The sequence below is a fragment of the Vidua macroura genome, chromosome 3 (genome assembly GCF_024509145.1).
Source record: "Vidua macroura isolate BioBank_ID:100142 chromosome 3, ASM2450914v1, whole genome shotgun sequence".
NCBI classification, from domain to species: domain Eukaryota; kingdom Metazoa; phylum Chordata; class Aves; order Passeriformes; family Viduidae; genus Vidua; species Vidua macroura.
The window spans coordinates 38,176,312-38,192,279 of record NC_071573.1 but is presented as its reverse complement, the minus strand read 5'-3'; the positions used below and the strand labels follow the sequence as shown (position 1 = coordinate 38,192,279).

Genomic DNA, 15,968 nt, shown 5'->3' with positions numbered 1-15,968 from the left:
GCCCGCTGAGCTCTCTGCCTGTGTGTCATGAAGACAAATGGCATTTTTTAAAATTCTCCCAATGAGCTAACATTCATTTTCTGGTGTCTCTTCCTTCTTTATTGCTTCCTAATGAGCTTTGTTCCCATCACCTCTAGCCTCCTGCTTCCCGCCCTGCATTTACACCCTTGCATGGAAGAGAAACAAATTGAACAAATTAATTAAGTTGGCCTGTCTAATGAAATGATTTTGGTGACTTCTGGGTTTTTGCCTCTTGCTTTATACAGGAATCTCCTATACACCTTTAATGGCCACAATTGCTGGGCTTTTTCTGTTCATAGTTGGCAAGAACATCACATTTGTTTTGTATGGTGTTTCAGACTTAAGTGAGACTATTTCATTCTCTGACTATATTTATATTTATATTTATCTATTACATACACATGTATTTTTACTCTTTATTTTTATATTTATGGTAGTCATTCTGCCTCCTTGTTTATTTTTTTAGCAGTAGAATTTTCATAAAAGTGCTTTTCAGGAGCTATTTGGAATAACAGCTGTTTCTTAGGAGAGGAGATCTGTGCTGATACAGTCCACAAAACTTCCTCTCAACCCTGGACTGGTCAGGGTGTATTTTTTCTCCTGTTCTTCTCATTTGTTTGCTCTTGGACAAGTCACCTGGTTTGGAATCAAGTGTTGGATAATTATTTTCTTGCTCTTGCAGATGACACAGCTTCTAACACAGCACCACTCTTACCAGATGAAAGTGCCATGGATTCTTTCCAAGGAATATGTCTACAATTTTAAATTCCTCTGCTGACACTGCTTTTACTGAACCTTTCCCCCTTCCAGTCTGTACTGTGTTTTCACTTTGAAGTAATAAATACATACAGGCCTTTGGTATCTGGTTACCTTTCTTCCTTTTTGTTCCACAGCTCATCACTTCATCATACGTGAAAAAAAGTGATGCTCCTGTGAAGTGAAGCTTGTATAAAACACTGTTCTGGTATGAAACAGTGCTTGAAACTTCTGTAGCGGTTCATGTAAGGTCTTACATGTCACTTGTTCAAATCCCAGTGGGAACCTGATTCAGCTGCCAGTGTTGTTACCCTGTGAACTTCAGTGGCATTATAGCACAATGAGAAATATCAATTTTAAACTCATCCTTCTGTGTCATTTAATTCACTGCACATAAGCATGTCTAGGAGGAACAGCATGAGATTTTGTTCTTGCTTCTTCCATCGCAGGGATTATTGTCAGTGTTTTGCCATTCTGCAACCAGAATGTGTAGAGATGGATGATAAACATGGGGAAATTATTATTTTACACACTTGATACATTGTAGTGAGTACAATGGGTTCATTTCAGTCCCTGGGTGTGTAGTTGCTAATACAGTCTCAGAAGGAACAAAGGAGATCCAGAATGAAACAAAAGCCATCAATTGGGAGTTTTTATGGAGAGAAAGAAATTCTCAAAAATTCTTTCAGCTGCATTCTCTTTCTATTCTTGTGGGTTTTTTACGTGCTCTTGGTGTCTTTATGTGTTCCTACTACCCCAGTGATAGAAAGGCCATAACAGCTCCTTGTGGGGAACTTGAAACGCCAGAAAGTGCTGCAGAAGACACGAGCTAGGTCAGTACTGCCACAGTACTCAGCTCTGGAGTCAGACTTGCTACTTGGAAAGTTGCATATCACTGGTGGGTTTATTTGTGGTTGTTTTCTTTTAGTGTGAGATAGCAGAAAAAGATTATGCTGAGAAGAGTGGCAAGGGTGCCCTGACCTCTAGTGAGATTCTGGACAATTTCATTAGTCCTTCTGCACTCAGGTTCACTGGCTCCAGCTTTCTTAGTTGAAGGACCCTCTTCCTTGTCTTCCTTGGAATTTCCTGCACTTGAGGCAGTAACAATTCATCTGGTTTGGGGAATTCTGTGAGCAATTTGCACTCAAAAACTGGCACTAGGACTTAATAGAGGAAGCACCTGGCAGTGCATGCTGAGATGGAGGGTACCTCATAGCAGGATGAAGGTGAGATTGTTAAAAGCTGCTGTGCAGGAGCAGTGGCCTGGGAATTATTCAGCCTTCTGATGCTGGTTTTTCCCAGTGCTTCTCAGTCTACAAACAAGGGTGTTTGACCTCACAAAGGCATAAATTCAGCAAAACCTAGATTTTACCACCACATACCTGTCATGGCTCAGGAGGAGTAGTTCCCTTGCTTGTGTCTCAGAATGCTTTGGAAAGGGGCTCTCTAGGTAATGTTGTGGATTTGTAGGGAATAATCCAATCTTTCAGTCTGAAAAATCTCTTTAGATATTTAGGAAGAAGCCAAATAAGGAGGGAGACAAACCAAGACGTGCAAAGGAGCAAAGATAGCATGTGGGGTTTTGTCAGTTTTCTTCAGGAAAAGAAGCCCTGACAACTCTGTGCTCAACATGTCTGATGTTTACTCACTTCATGGGAGTTGGCACTGCAGAAAATATTTATTTATAGGGACGTATTCACATGACTTTGCTTTGCACAAACTACTGATATATATGTCTAATTTAGGAGCACAGGTGCTCTCTGTTGTCAGCAGAACCTAAATGATGGTCTCTGAGTTACCTCCTGAAAAGAGGCACCTTTCTCCAGTGAGTTCAGAGCGACCTGAGGTTCCTAATTTAGGCCCATAAGCCACTTGTGCAGTGTTTGAGCCTTGAGTAAACAGCACTCAGGGATTAAATGCTGGCCCTGGCACTGCTTCCCCCCACACCAGGCAGTGAACTCTTTGGGGATCATGACTTGGTCAGACTTGTGTGTGGCTGAAGAGGAAGATCATCTTCCTTCCCTGCTGGATGTAGCCAGATCCACGGGCCTCAGTGACTTGAGGGCAGAGACATACTTGCATAGGACTGTGCCCAAAATACCATTTATTCAGTGAGGGAAAAGGACCCTGGACCTAGTCGTGCATGCTCGACTTCAGGTGGCAGGAAAGGTAGAGGCACAAGCCCCTGCAAGCTGTTACGTGCACAGCTGGCTACCATGGCTGTTATCCTGGGATGAACAGAGCTGAAAAAATAAAAAAGGGAAGAAAACTCCACCCCAAAGCAACCCCCACCTCTGCAGAAGTGAAGGTTAATGAAGTGAGGACCAGAAGGGGCCTGTGAGGCCCTGGCTCCTCCATCTACCTCAGCCAAGGGCTCTTCCTGTGACCCTGCACAAATTGTGGATCTCTTGCTGCTTCTCCACCTCTTTGCAATGAGAATGATTTTATTCACAGAAGGTGATGTCATGAGATTGTTGGGAGGGGATGTGACTTAATGTTTGTATAATGCTTTGAAGATGAAGAGTGCTAAGTATTGTTATTTGAGAGGGCAACAAAATAAAATATGTTTGGCGCAGCTGTTTGAGCCAAATCAATTTTCAGTTAATCTCCCAAGCAGGAACTCAAAATCAAAGTAAAGATTCTTGCCAAATGGAACTTTACAGCTTGATGGGAAAGTTAAAAAGAAATTAATTGGGTTTTAAATATTTGTAACTGTATTGTGATGGAGCATGGAGTGTTCATCTACTCCTAATTGCCAGTCAATTTGGAACTGGGAATTAAGGCTTGCTCAGGGGAATCTTTTTTTCAGAAAAGGAAAATAGTTGGGCTGTCCTGCATGGCACACTGTATAAACTATCAGAACTCTGAAAACATGTGCTTTTTCCACTTTATGCTGCCTTTTTGCAGTAATGCAAACCAGCAAAATATGTGGAAAGCAATGAAATTGCCAAATGCCACCACAGAGCTCCTTGGGGGAATTGCTGTCTCCTCCTAGAGAGCTGAGCCTCTGATCCTGCCCCAAAGGGCTGCTACAGTAGGGCAGTGGTTCTCCTGGGCCTGGGCCAGGAGAACCAGCCTCTGCCTGGAATAATCTGGGATCAGGTGCTGTGCTGGCCCCTCTGCATCTGCTTCTGGTTGCTCATACACAGGTCCATGACAAGAGGATTTTCCCTTTGGTGCAGGGGTGTCAGTAACCACACAGCACTTACAATGTGATAGAACAAATTTATTCCCCAGCCTTTGTGATGGCCTTTAGCCCCTCTCCTCACAGTTTTGGGAAAACAGAAATTCCTGTGCTGAACGGGACTAGTGCTTCAGTGTTCCCAGCAGCAGCAGCTGACCTAAAACTCCATTAAGGACAGATATGCTTCAAAATTGTTTTAACCTCATAGTTGATGTTTCAAAATATGAGAGCAAAAATTTGCTTCCTGCAGTGTCTCTATAACAAGGACACAATAACACCTTGACTTCTCAGGAGCAGTGCTGAGCCCAGACCATTTGCAAAATACTTTCAAGTCCTGGACTTAAATTAGCAAAGCTCAACTATTTTTACCTCCCAAAGACCTGCCCCTTTTAAGGAAATGTACATTTGATTTAGAGTTTTTCCTGATGTTCAAAGGGGACTTGGATGTGTCTCTCAGCCTCTTGTGTTTGATGGGATTTGTGCATGTGAAGCACCTTCATAAGAGGGTTATTCATTACTTCTCACTTTGAGTGAACTCACTGTTTTCCAGCTAGACCATCCTGTTTTGAGTTTTGCTGTCTTGTGCAGAGGTATGCCTTCAGATCCCAGTTTTTGTTTTCTTAATACTTTTGAAGTTACTTGTTCCTAAAATATGACTCTCAGTAAACATTTCAGCGCTTTAATTTGGCTTAAATTTACGCTTGAATATTAAAGTTCCAAAATAGTTTTATGAGCAAATAAAAATACGATGGCTCTGAGAGCCTTTCTTTTCAATATCTTTTAGTTATGTTAAACTCTTTACTCAAGTAACTGCCTTATAAACAGCTTTATATTGCACTCGATTGCAAGTCATTGGAACAACATTCCGTAATGGGTTGCAAATGGCATAATATTATGTGCCCCAGTTTCTGCAGCCAAAATGAACAAGATCATTGGAAAGGTTGGTGATAAAAGTGGACATAAAAAAGATAACCTTAAATCTAAACCCTCTATATCACAAGTAATAGAACAAAGTTTAAAAAAACCCATGTATTTTTCTTCTCAGAAGCAACATGAGCCAGCTCAATCCTACTTGCTGAAATACTTTTTCTTATCATATTCCAAGTAAAATTTTTATTTCCTTTAAAACTGTGCTTGCTGTGACAAAAAATGATTGCATAAATAATTTTTCCTCACCTTTGGAAAGCTGATTCTCTCTCAGAATCAATTAGTTAGCTGATAGAAGAAAGCCCGGATCATATATTCTGGAACACTTAGTGGGCAGAGCAGTGTTGAAACACCCGTGGCAAATGTTCTTTACTTGAGGTCTGGCAAAATTAAAAAGTATAGCACAGGACTGACATTTTTCCCCATTCCGCAAATAAACCTGCATAATTAGATGCTTACATTTCTTTCTGAGGTATAAATCTTTTAGATTTGTATGAATGTTGCCATCAGCTACAAAATGGAAAACAGCAGAAAAGATGGTCAGTGCTTGTATGGTATTTTGCAAAATCTTGATTGGAAAAATGTCATCAAGTCACTAAAAAATATACATATTTTCCAATTATTATATTGAAAACTTTGGTATTTCAAGTGCTTTCTGAAATACATCCAGAAACTTATGTGACCCAGTTCCACATGGTGCAGCCTCTTATGCCCCTCACAAAAAATAAACCTCAAACCCACCAACGAAATACCTTGCCTGAGAAGTTTGGACAAAAGATAAAGCATTGTTAAATGAGGGACATGTGCCTGATTTGTGTGGGCAGTGTTTTGGGTGTCAGCTGTTTGGTGATCATACATTTTAATTAAGGAAGGGCATGGTGATGTGTGGACTTTACTTGAGCTTGTTCTCCCTTGTAAGCCTAATGAATGTATTCAGCCCCCCAAGCAAGAAGAAGCCTGTCAAGTCCCTTTGCCAGAAAACTCTGGCACAGATCAATGACCAGAGAGTGTGAGATGGCATCACTCAAGAGAGGGAATTGTCCGAGCCCATAGAAATCCAGCTACTATTTTTAGTAAAATACAGTACTCCAAGGTGGGGCATAGTTTCCTCCTACCTTTCTTTGAGGAAGGCGATACACTGGGGGAGAAAGAGGTTTCCCAGATGCATTTCTAGGAACAAATGCTTTTGGAGGTGGCTACATCACTTACATTCTGGCTTTCTTAGTGCTTATTTTATCAGCTGCTCTCAAGCTTATGAGCTGCAGCCGGATGGACTGTGGTCCTTTTGGGAAATGTCCCTTGGTTTTATTTCATCACAGTTTGAGAGCTGTACCATGAGTTACTGCATAGTCACCTTTACATGCACTACACGACAGTAAAAGCAAATTGCTGAGGTTTTGGTTTTTATTTTGATTTGATTTGACTTGCACAGACTTTCCTGACTTGTATGCAAGAGAAGAGAGTGAGGCAGGAAGATCAGGTGGCAGTTTTCACAGGGATGGTCCCAATGGTTAGAGCAGCAGTCGAGGATCAGGATTTCTGTCCTTTCCCTGCCTCAGCCATGGCTCACTGTCACTGAGACAATTCACCTCCTCTTTCTGAGCTCATGCTCACAGGGATTTCTATCTGACACAGTGTGATAGCATTGACTCTTGGTGGTGCTGAAGGAATCATGTGTAGACCAGGAATCCTGTTCTGGTCTGATTTACATCTGCCTGTAAGCCATGCCTGAGCTTCCTTCCTCTATCAAACAATACTGTAATCCTGGATTTGTACATTAAGGAATCCCTTCAGTGGGTAACCTCAAAGTGGCCAGCGGTACAAAATGTTATGTGCAATGTCCATACACAAGAATGGGGTCTGTGAGGGGAAATCCTGTAAAATGGCAGGAGATTCTTGGGAATCACCCGTGGAAGTGTCTCTTTGTATGAGTCACAAAAGGCGTGGGCCTTTCTCGGGAGAGGCAAAAGGCCATTTCTCTGCAATCGCTTTCTGTGGTGCCATTGCCTCTTTGCCAGTGCCGGCAGAGGAGGTGGAGGCAGGTGCAGGCCCAGAGGCGTGGATGCTCCAAAGGGCCGTTAAGGGCCACAGCCTGAAGTGAAGCCCCTTTTTTTCTGTGGAGATCAAACAGGAGGGAGTCTCAGGCGGCCGGAGGAGTGCTGATGTACATATTTATGTAAGTGTAAAATTTGTGTGTATTTTATACGTGCCGATGTCCATTCCGGCCGGCGCGCTCAGGCACCATCTGTGTGCGGGCGCCACCTGCCGGCCGCAGTGCCCTTCCCGCCTTTTTTCCCGTCGCCCTTCCCGCCGTTTTCCCCGCCACTTTCTGTGGGATGCAGGGATGAGTCGTGAGGGGATTTGGTTGAGGAAGGAACCGCCCGGGCAGGCTGCAGGTATTTTGAACTGTGGGCGATCTCCACATGCTGTGTTACATGTCACCTACATATATCCCTCCTTATTTTTAAGTTTCTCCAAGGGAGAGCCAGGCTCTCAGCCCCAGAGGAAACATCCTCTGTACTCTGGGGCGATTCCCCCTCAGTGGAGACGCCCGGTCATCTCTCACTGTCTTCAACTGAGTTAATGCCAGCAGGGATTTCTTTTAAGGCACCCTGTTCTCCATTAGCAGTTACTCCCACACAGGGCTGCCCTCACAGCCTTGGTCTCTGGTTTGTGGAAGTTACACGTTGCTCCAGCCCTCTCTGGTGAGAGCACACGGCCAGAAAGGCCTGGATTTGCCCTATGTACCCTGTGGGCACAGCTGGCCTGAGGCAGGTAGCCCTCAGTCCGGGGGTCTGTGTGCTGGGGGTGCATCCAGAGGGTCCTGGAGAGCTAAGCCATCCTCTCAGATCCACATTTGCCCCATGGAGCAGTTGGAGTGACTGGCTCCGTGTGGGCACATCTGGATAGGTTGCAAAAGCTGAGAAAGAAAAGCCTGCACCAGCATTTCTTAACAAAGACAGGTACAGAGCAAGTTTATTTAAGCTGTATTTGACTTATCTCTATAAAAGCCAAAGAGGCTTTTCTTGGCTCCTCAGTACTATTATGTTTTATTTGATGCTTTATGTCTAATTTCTGCAATTCTAGTGCTCATATTAATTGTTTTTGAAAACTTCAATGAATAGGCCCAGGGGTTGGTTTGTTTGTCTGTTTATCCCCAAGTGATGTTCACTAAATAACAAATCCATGCAGTTCACTGAGATGACTGAAGTCAATCCACTGCTGTTTCCCTACTTCCCATGCAGTACTTCTCATGGACAGATGAGGCTGCTATGGAATTGGTTATTTCAGCTGGGGGAGTGATATTTAGGGGACTGTCCTCTCCCTGCTAGATACTTGCTGGGGGCTCTGACAAGCCTTGACACAAGTAGTTACTCCTGCCTGGCTTCTTCTAGTCTAGGTCACTATAAAGTGGAATAACAGAGGGCTGGCTACCCTTATCAACCGCCTGGAGGCTTTAGGTGATGTTGAAGGTGACCACTAGTTTCACAGTGTGACACCTGTACCAGTGCTTCCCTGTTCTGTGCCAGTGTCACCTCGCTGCCACGGCACATCCAAACTTTGGTTTGCATTTAGAGGGCACTGGACTGCCTTGAGAGCTGCTTCTCCCTTCTGCCAAAACATTCCTGCCTGGACCGCTCCTGCTGTTTTTTACCATAATATTAAGCTTGTAGATATTAAAGCACTGTCAGCTGAAATCCCTGGCTCTACCACTGACTTTCAAATTTGTAGCCTGGCTTTAACCTTAATATAAGCAAATGCTTATTTAGGTTGTTTTGCAAGTGTGAGATTTAACGACATCACCAAATTTCTGGCTAATCAAGAACTTTCCAGAAGCAAGCAACAAATGGCAACAGAGCATATCCTTGAAGTGGATTTTATGTACAAAAACTGAGCATTAGCAATCTCATCTCAAAGTAATGAGATAAAAAACACAGAATCACCTTTTAGGATCAAAGATACATCTTCTACACATAACACATAGTACAGGATGATGATGTATAACAAGCAGCACACCTGACACCCCCTCAATGAAAAGCAGTGTCTCCAGGCAGAACTGTTTGGTATTCTTATAAATCCAAAAGAAAATCAGGTTGTATTGTCCCAAGAAAGAGCATCTAGTTAGAGCAGACCAAAACATCATTTTTCCCCAAGGGAGCATATTGAATGAACCACATTATTCTCTAGATAATGGACAAAAACCGTCTTTATTATGAAAACTTTATGCCCTTTCATTAATAATGCTGGGGGTGTGTGGGTGGGAGAGCAGGTGGGTAGGTGTGCTAAATGGAAAAGCAAAAAGCAGAGCAACGAGGCTGTAATTTCTTATGAAATATTGCTCCATATGATACCTCTTTGCTTTAGAATATTTTTATAGAAGAGAAGTACTTTGCATTTCCTGCAGTCTTCAATTTTTTGCTGTTTTTTGTGACTGCAGTATTTCTGAAAGGCAGTGGGGAGGGGATAGCTTAGGAAAGCCTTTATTTATCCCAATGATGTACAGTACCAACAGCAATGGAAATTTCCTTGTGCTCTGGGCCAGTGCCTGGATCTTGTCTAAAATAATCTACTAGGCTCAGAGCAATATCCCTGTCCAGCTGTCCCAAGCCTCCCGAGATGGGATTCGTTGCTGTTCTTCCAAAAACATTTTCCTGTGCTGTAGAAATTGGGTGTTTTTTTCCCTCATTATCCTCTTTGGAGGTCACAGGGTGATAGTGGCACACAGAGATGGATTCAGGGGGATTCCTGGGGTGGGCTCCATGTCAGAGTACCTGGAACCCTTCCACCTTCTGTTTGCTTGGAAAATTCTGTCATTGAATCTGATTCCTACATTGTGGCTACCAAATGTTTCAGCTTCACAGCTCTGGCTCGTGTGGCAGTAATGGCACTGGAGGTTTTTTCCAGTTTCAACCTATTTGCCTCACTAATGCTATTGTAAAATTGTGAAATATTCCCCACAGTTACTAGTAAGTGTTTAGGACTGTCCTATTCATGACAATTCCAATGAGAATTTCCATTCAGCATTCAGAAAGCTTTATTAGCACAATTCTTCCATCGGCAGTGTCCAGAAACTCTTTTTTGAAGTGATTAGATTGAAACTTGTCTTCATAGTTGCACAGTTTTTTTCATGGCTGAAAGTAAAATCCAATGAGCTGGAAAATTCAGTATATAGACCTCACCAGCCAGCTTCTGTCTAAATTAAAGAAAGACTCCATTTTAAAGAAGCATAACATTATAAAAAATAATTAACACAAGAATGAATATTTGCAGCCCTATTAGTCAGAAGCAGGAGAGGTAATGAGCAAGATTAAAATCAGTGCTGGCCTTTCCTGTTAGAAGTGTGTGGGCATTTAATGAATTTAAATGGGAAAAGGAAACTGATAATTGAATTATTCGTAAGAACTTTATTCAGCAGGGTTTGAGTGATTGCTGTTGGCTTTTACTGCTGTGCTCCCCTTTGTCACCTCAACCTGTGCTCTGGAAGCACTGGATCTATATTTATTTATGTAATCAGGCAAACATGAGAAGTGTGCTATTGATGTCATTGACTGGGAACATGTAACCAGCACCAAGGGAAGGGGAATTGGAACAGGAACCAGCTGCTCAGAGACTGCTACAGCCACCTGAAGAGTTAGACAGGAGCAGAGAAGTAATTTGAAAGAGGTAACTTTGTCAGGCTGGAGAAATGCTTTTGGCCCTCCATGTAACACTCGACAGCTGTATGGGGATGCGTGAGAAAAAGAGATTCCTGCAGGAAACTCTGTCTGGGCAGTTTGCACTGGTCCATAAAGGAAGGCAGAGACCAGCAGAGCAAAGACAGGCTCAGCCTACACAACTAGCAGGGAAAATGCTGCAACATGAATTAATTTTCATTAAAAAGGTGCGTGGAACAGCAGGAGGACAAACTGCAAGTCTCTGCAGATGGAAAGGGCAGTGGGAGGAAGGCACCAGCAGGGAAAATGCTGCAAATTGGTGTTTTGGAGACAAGGCAAATGTATTCACCCCGTTAGCTGTGGGAGGTTTCTGTTTATTGCAGGCTGTGTGTGGTAGCTAATGTGTGTGGGTCCTTGTGGCTTTGGGGATTGTTAGTTTGGGTTGGTTTAATACCTGAAAACACTCAAAAACTGTTGGAAAAAAATCTGACAACTGTGAGTTATCCAGACACTGACATCCCTGCAGACCAGTGGTCTGCAAAGAAACCCAGAAGGAACTTTTCCCTTCTCACAAAGGTCCATCTGTTTGCCACAAAAACAACAGATGTTGAAAGGAAGTAATTTTAAATTGTAAGGTTTAAATTGCCAGCTGGGGAAGACAAGTTGCCAAAATGTGTCTTTGTTTTGTGTTTCTGAAAGCCTCAGTTCCTCCTAGTGGGAGACTTCCATGTTTGGCCCCTGCACAGACACACTTGCATTTAATTTAATCTGTTGTGGTGCAGTCTGAAGGCCCTGGCTAAAAGAAATGTCCTGTGAAGCAGATCCAGAGCAGTTGGCCCATGGAGAGCTCTGCACTGCTCTGCTTTTACCACTAGAGGTGATTTTTGAGGTGCATCAGTGAGGACTGCACTCCCCAGGTATCTGCTGGGGGTATTTGCCGTGTGGGAAGAAGCAATGGGATTTGGTCTGTGGAACTTCCCAAATGCAGCTTTTCTGTCTGGGTGTGAGCACTCCAGTAGCTGCAGGGATTTCACAGTACCCCCTGTGCATGAGCAAAGCTTAAGGAAAAAGAGATTACAGTAACACGGATCTGTGGAAATAGCTAAAAAGGCAGAATTTCAGGGACAATAGGAGAGCAGATGTGAGTTCTCACTGAGTGTACAGGACAGCTCTGAAATTCTAAAATTGCTTTGTAATAAGTTGTACAGGATCCTTTCTGATTATTACACACACATGCAAAGAAGTGAGAAGTGTTTTGTAAATGTAGTGGTCAGATAAGGAGAGTAATTGAAATGTTAATTCTAATCATATGCTATGCTCATGCATTGATTTTTTAATTCATGTTATTCATTAATTAGTTAATGCCTGTAAAGTGCATTGAAGATAGAAAATGCTAGAAATTACTATGGACTATTACTATCATTATCCACTAAGTTTAATTAGTTCTTGTACATTTTAAGTGGATTATTGAGATATAAACTTGGTGAAGATGATTTCATACCAGAGGCTGTCCTCAGAATCCTGGCGAAGTGAGCAGCTGCAGTGCCCATCCATACAAATCAGGATACTGCCTTGTTTATGCAGATTGATACAGAAATCTTCTTAGGTTTGTCCTACATGAGCATTGCATCTGATGGCTTCCCTCTCCCCCAAAATGCTCCTTGTTTAGGGCCAGGCTGACACACGTTCAGCCTGGCCTGGTGATGGTATTGCTAAGAGGGATGTGTCATGGGGCTGAGCAGTGATTTATGTCCCTGGAAGATGAGAAACAAGAAGATTATAGCACAAAGATGAGAAGATTTTTAATTTCCCTGTGGGACCAGCACATTTCTGTCACCCTTTGAAGAAGGAGAGTTGTCTTTGAAGCAATAGTATCTTCAACAGGATCTGACTGTAGTTTGTTCTCTTTTCTTTCTATGTCTGTAATCATGATGAAACCCCCTGACTTTGTCCTTCGTACCTGTCTGAGCTTTGGAAGGTTGTATGGAAAAGAACTGTTTCTATTCAGCCTTATTTATTTATTTATTTATAAATAACTGCTTTTGAGGGAAGCATCAACATCTGATCCTCTTGGAAGAAAACCTTTGAGAAGTTTTCCTTTCAATTTGGTCCAAACTGCTTCCCCTGCCCCTGTGATAGATCAGGGATATTCTGGGTTTGTGTAAAGCTGAAGATGGTCTAATTCCAGAACCTGCTTTATTTCCAAAAGTAATTTCTCAGCTGCACATCTTCCCGTGTCTGTTTGTGACAGGGCTTTGTGTTCTGCATTTTTTCAAATGTTTTGATTTTAATGGTTATAAGAACCGCTATTGAAAAATCTCCCACCAAAATAAAAAAGGCATTATAGTGGAAAAAAGAATGCAAACACATTTGCTCTTTTTTAAAAGACATCTATCAAAGTTCAATCAGCTGGAATTTTCTGACATACAGCTGACTTGCAAAATTCTCTTTAACATCTTTACATTTTTGGCAACATAAGGAAGTACCACTTGGATTACTGCAACTGTGTGAGGGATTTTAGTTGACAAGAGAAAAAAGCAGGCAATGTGATTTTTTTCCCCTAATTATTTTTTTTTGTTAGCTATGTCCCTCTTCTAATTTTTTTCTATCACTTTCTTTGTCTAAATGTCATTCTACTTTTAAAAAGATATGAGGACCAAGGCTGGTAAGAAGTAATTGAGCCTATTATGAGTCCAGGACTCCTTGCAAATAATGGAAAGCCATGTTTTTGAGCCAGTGAGTTTTGGGACAAATTCTAAAATATCTAACTGATCTCTGCCTCCGTAGCACTGAATTCCTATTAAAAATTAGTGGTTTGTTTCCTTTTGTAATCATAACTTTATGTTAGTCAGTTCTGGGGTCTTAGGTAGTGGCATCATGTCCCCAATCCTTCAGGACTGAGCCCAGTTGTCCCTATCCACAGAGATTAGAAAGTTATAATCTGTTCTTTAGTCTTGAAGAGCATTGGCTGAGTCAGTTTAGGGAATCTCAGTTCTGGATTAGATCCTCCTTGGTTTCACATGTTGCTCAAGCTGCAAGAGCTTGCTATACAAAGACCTTTGTGCACATTGCTTATCTAATGTTACAAACAGAGAAAATGCTCATCCTCTGAAGATTGGGGGTTGGGGTTTGGTGTCTAATATTTCCTTGTTGGAAACAATTGTTTCAACTGCTACCCATCAGTTTATTTTTGGAACCACTTGCCCTTGGCATTTTTCATACCTCAGCTGTGACAAAAATGTACAGCAATGAGATTCTCTTTCCTCTCCCTGTGTATTCCAAACATTATGGTGTGTGTCATCCCAAATTGCTGGGAAGTGACTGAGGTCAGCAGGATTTTGCTGGCCATTCTCAAGGAATGGTTTGTGCTTTACTCAGATTAAATCTTATTTATTGGAATTGCTAAGTTGCCCTTTCTCTGTTTTACCTCTGTTTCATTAAGTTTAGAATGTCCACTCTGGCCTGTCATGCCTGTGGCTCTACTCACAAGGATTTCCTCTACTTTTCTCTAATTCTGCTCCACTTAAAAACTCAAACAAGCCAAAAACCCCTCACTCTAATGCCCAGTTTCCTGAGTTCATGCATCTCCTCTGGAATTGATTATGTAATAATAGCTCAAATGAGGATGCTTAGAATAGAAATCCTGATTTGGGTGTTCCTTTTTGTTTTGCTGTTCCTGTTCATAAACAAATAGACCAAAATCTCCAATAATGTGCATGCCATTGCAGCCTGGTGTTGTAATGATACAGCATGTAACATTAAGTTAACACTAGATAGAGTAGTTCACTTTCCTAATATATCGAACACAGCCTAATTAAATATTTAATGGTTTTCTCCCGCTGAGAGGAATCAGCAGAAAAATGAACTAGTGTGTTCCTGGAGATGAAAGTTGCAGAGGAAGGTGATCTGTGGGGATTTTTTTTCATTCAATAACCTCATGAGCTGCCTTTCCAATTACTGTGTACCTTCCTTCTGAGAGGGGCACTGCATACATTGATATGTAGATGCATCTTTCAGTGGCCTGAAACCAGAAGAAGAACTTCAAAGCCTTACTGCATGACGTGATAGTAAATGTTCAGTTGATTACTGTTTGCTGAACTGACAATAAAGCTGTGGTTTGTTCTTTCCTTAGTTTAATGTGAGTGCAGCTTTGCAGTGAGAAATGTCCACATGTTAAATGGGACACTCAGATTTAACTAATTCTGCCTCTTTCCTTTGCAGGAACCAGAGGTCTAAAGGTGTATCTTGTAAATTCTGGGTGCACTGTCCTTTTTATGGACTATATTGAGGACAGTCCTCTCCTTTAGGGGTTCTACAGCCCCAGCTCCAAGGGATCCCACTCCATGGCTGGGGGTCTTGTGTGCTATTGCAGTGCAAATAAATAAGTGAGGCTCAGCGTGGATAATGCACTGCAGTCTTTATTTCATCCTGAATAGCATTGTTAGAGCTGATAACTAATTAAATTCTGGAGCCATTGGTGTCTGCACAGGGCTGGAGGAAGTGAACAGTTTATCTCTTAGCAGGCAGCTTCCTTCTACAGTCCTGTAGTTTCTGGCTGATGGAAAGGCAATTACTTTAGATCCAGCTGAGCTTTAATTCCAGCTAAAACTTAGAACTCCATTAGGCATTGTTATAGTTTGACTGCCATACCATTAACTCTCCTTTTGTGGGCAACTTTTCTTGTTTTTCTCATAAAAAACGAATCTGTATATAGCAATTATAAAGCGGCAAAAGGTGTCTGCTGTCCTGGTCAGGCTCTGTGTTCACTGGGCCCTCTCACTGATATTGTGAATGAGCCCAAAGGGCTCTGAGTGCCTGCTCCTTCACCCCTGTTATTGCCAAGTTCCACCAGAGCCCTGTGAGGAACTGCCAGTGAGCTGGAGTCCCAGGGCTTGCTCAGATGTGGGGTATAAACCCCAAGAAAATTGCAGTTGTTTTTAAACTGCAAGGAGCAGTTGAGTTCCTATTGAGTGCACTCCCTGGAGGAGCACAGGGAATGCACTCAATAGGAAGTGTCATGTTCTGTTAGATAACCTCTGAATGCTTCGCTTCATAGAGCACAAACATTGGATGGTTTTGTTGTTGTTGCTGTTGGGTTTTTGTTCTGTTCTTTTCCTTTTGTTTGTTTGTTTTTTAATTAAAAAGGAATGGGGAAAAAAAGCCCAGTTTTAAAGAATAGGATTAAGGAAATGGGAATTATCAGAGCTGCAACTGGTATAAAGGAAGTGAATGTTATCACAGCCACATCTGCTGGAGAAGTTGTGTTACTCCTACTGCCTTTTATTATCTAGAAGTTAAAGGGTTTTTGTCTTGGAATTCTTTCTTGCAGCAGGAGCTGTACAGAGCTAAGCACGCCTCAGATGAAGCCTGGGTTAGGGCTGGCAGGGCAGCATTGCAGGTTAACTTGTTAGCAAATGAGCTGTTCC

At 42.2% G+C, this 15,968-nt stretch overlaps 1 protein-coding gene across 5 annotated transcripts in view; it reads left to right on the top strand.

Moving 5' to 3' along the window:
* Positions 1-7,214: 7,214 nt before the first annotated feature.
* CCDC85A (coiled-coil domain containing 85A) overlaps positions 7,215-15,968 on the top strand; it is an 80,472-nt gene continuing 71,718 nt past the window's right edge. For all 5 annotated transcript variants that reach the window (XM_053972682.1, XM_053972680.1, XM_053972679.1 and 2 more), the window contains exon 1: positions 7,215-7,284. In XM_053972682.1, coding sequence (XP_053828657.1) covers positions 7,233-7,284 — 52 coding nt within the window. In that variant the 5' untranslated portion in view covers positions 7,215-7,232. The remainder of the gene's footprint in view (positions 7,285-15,968) is intronic.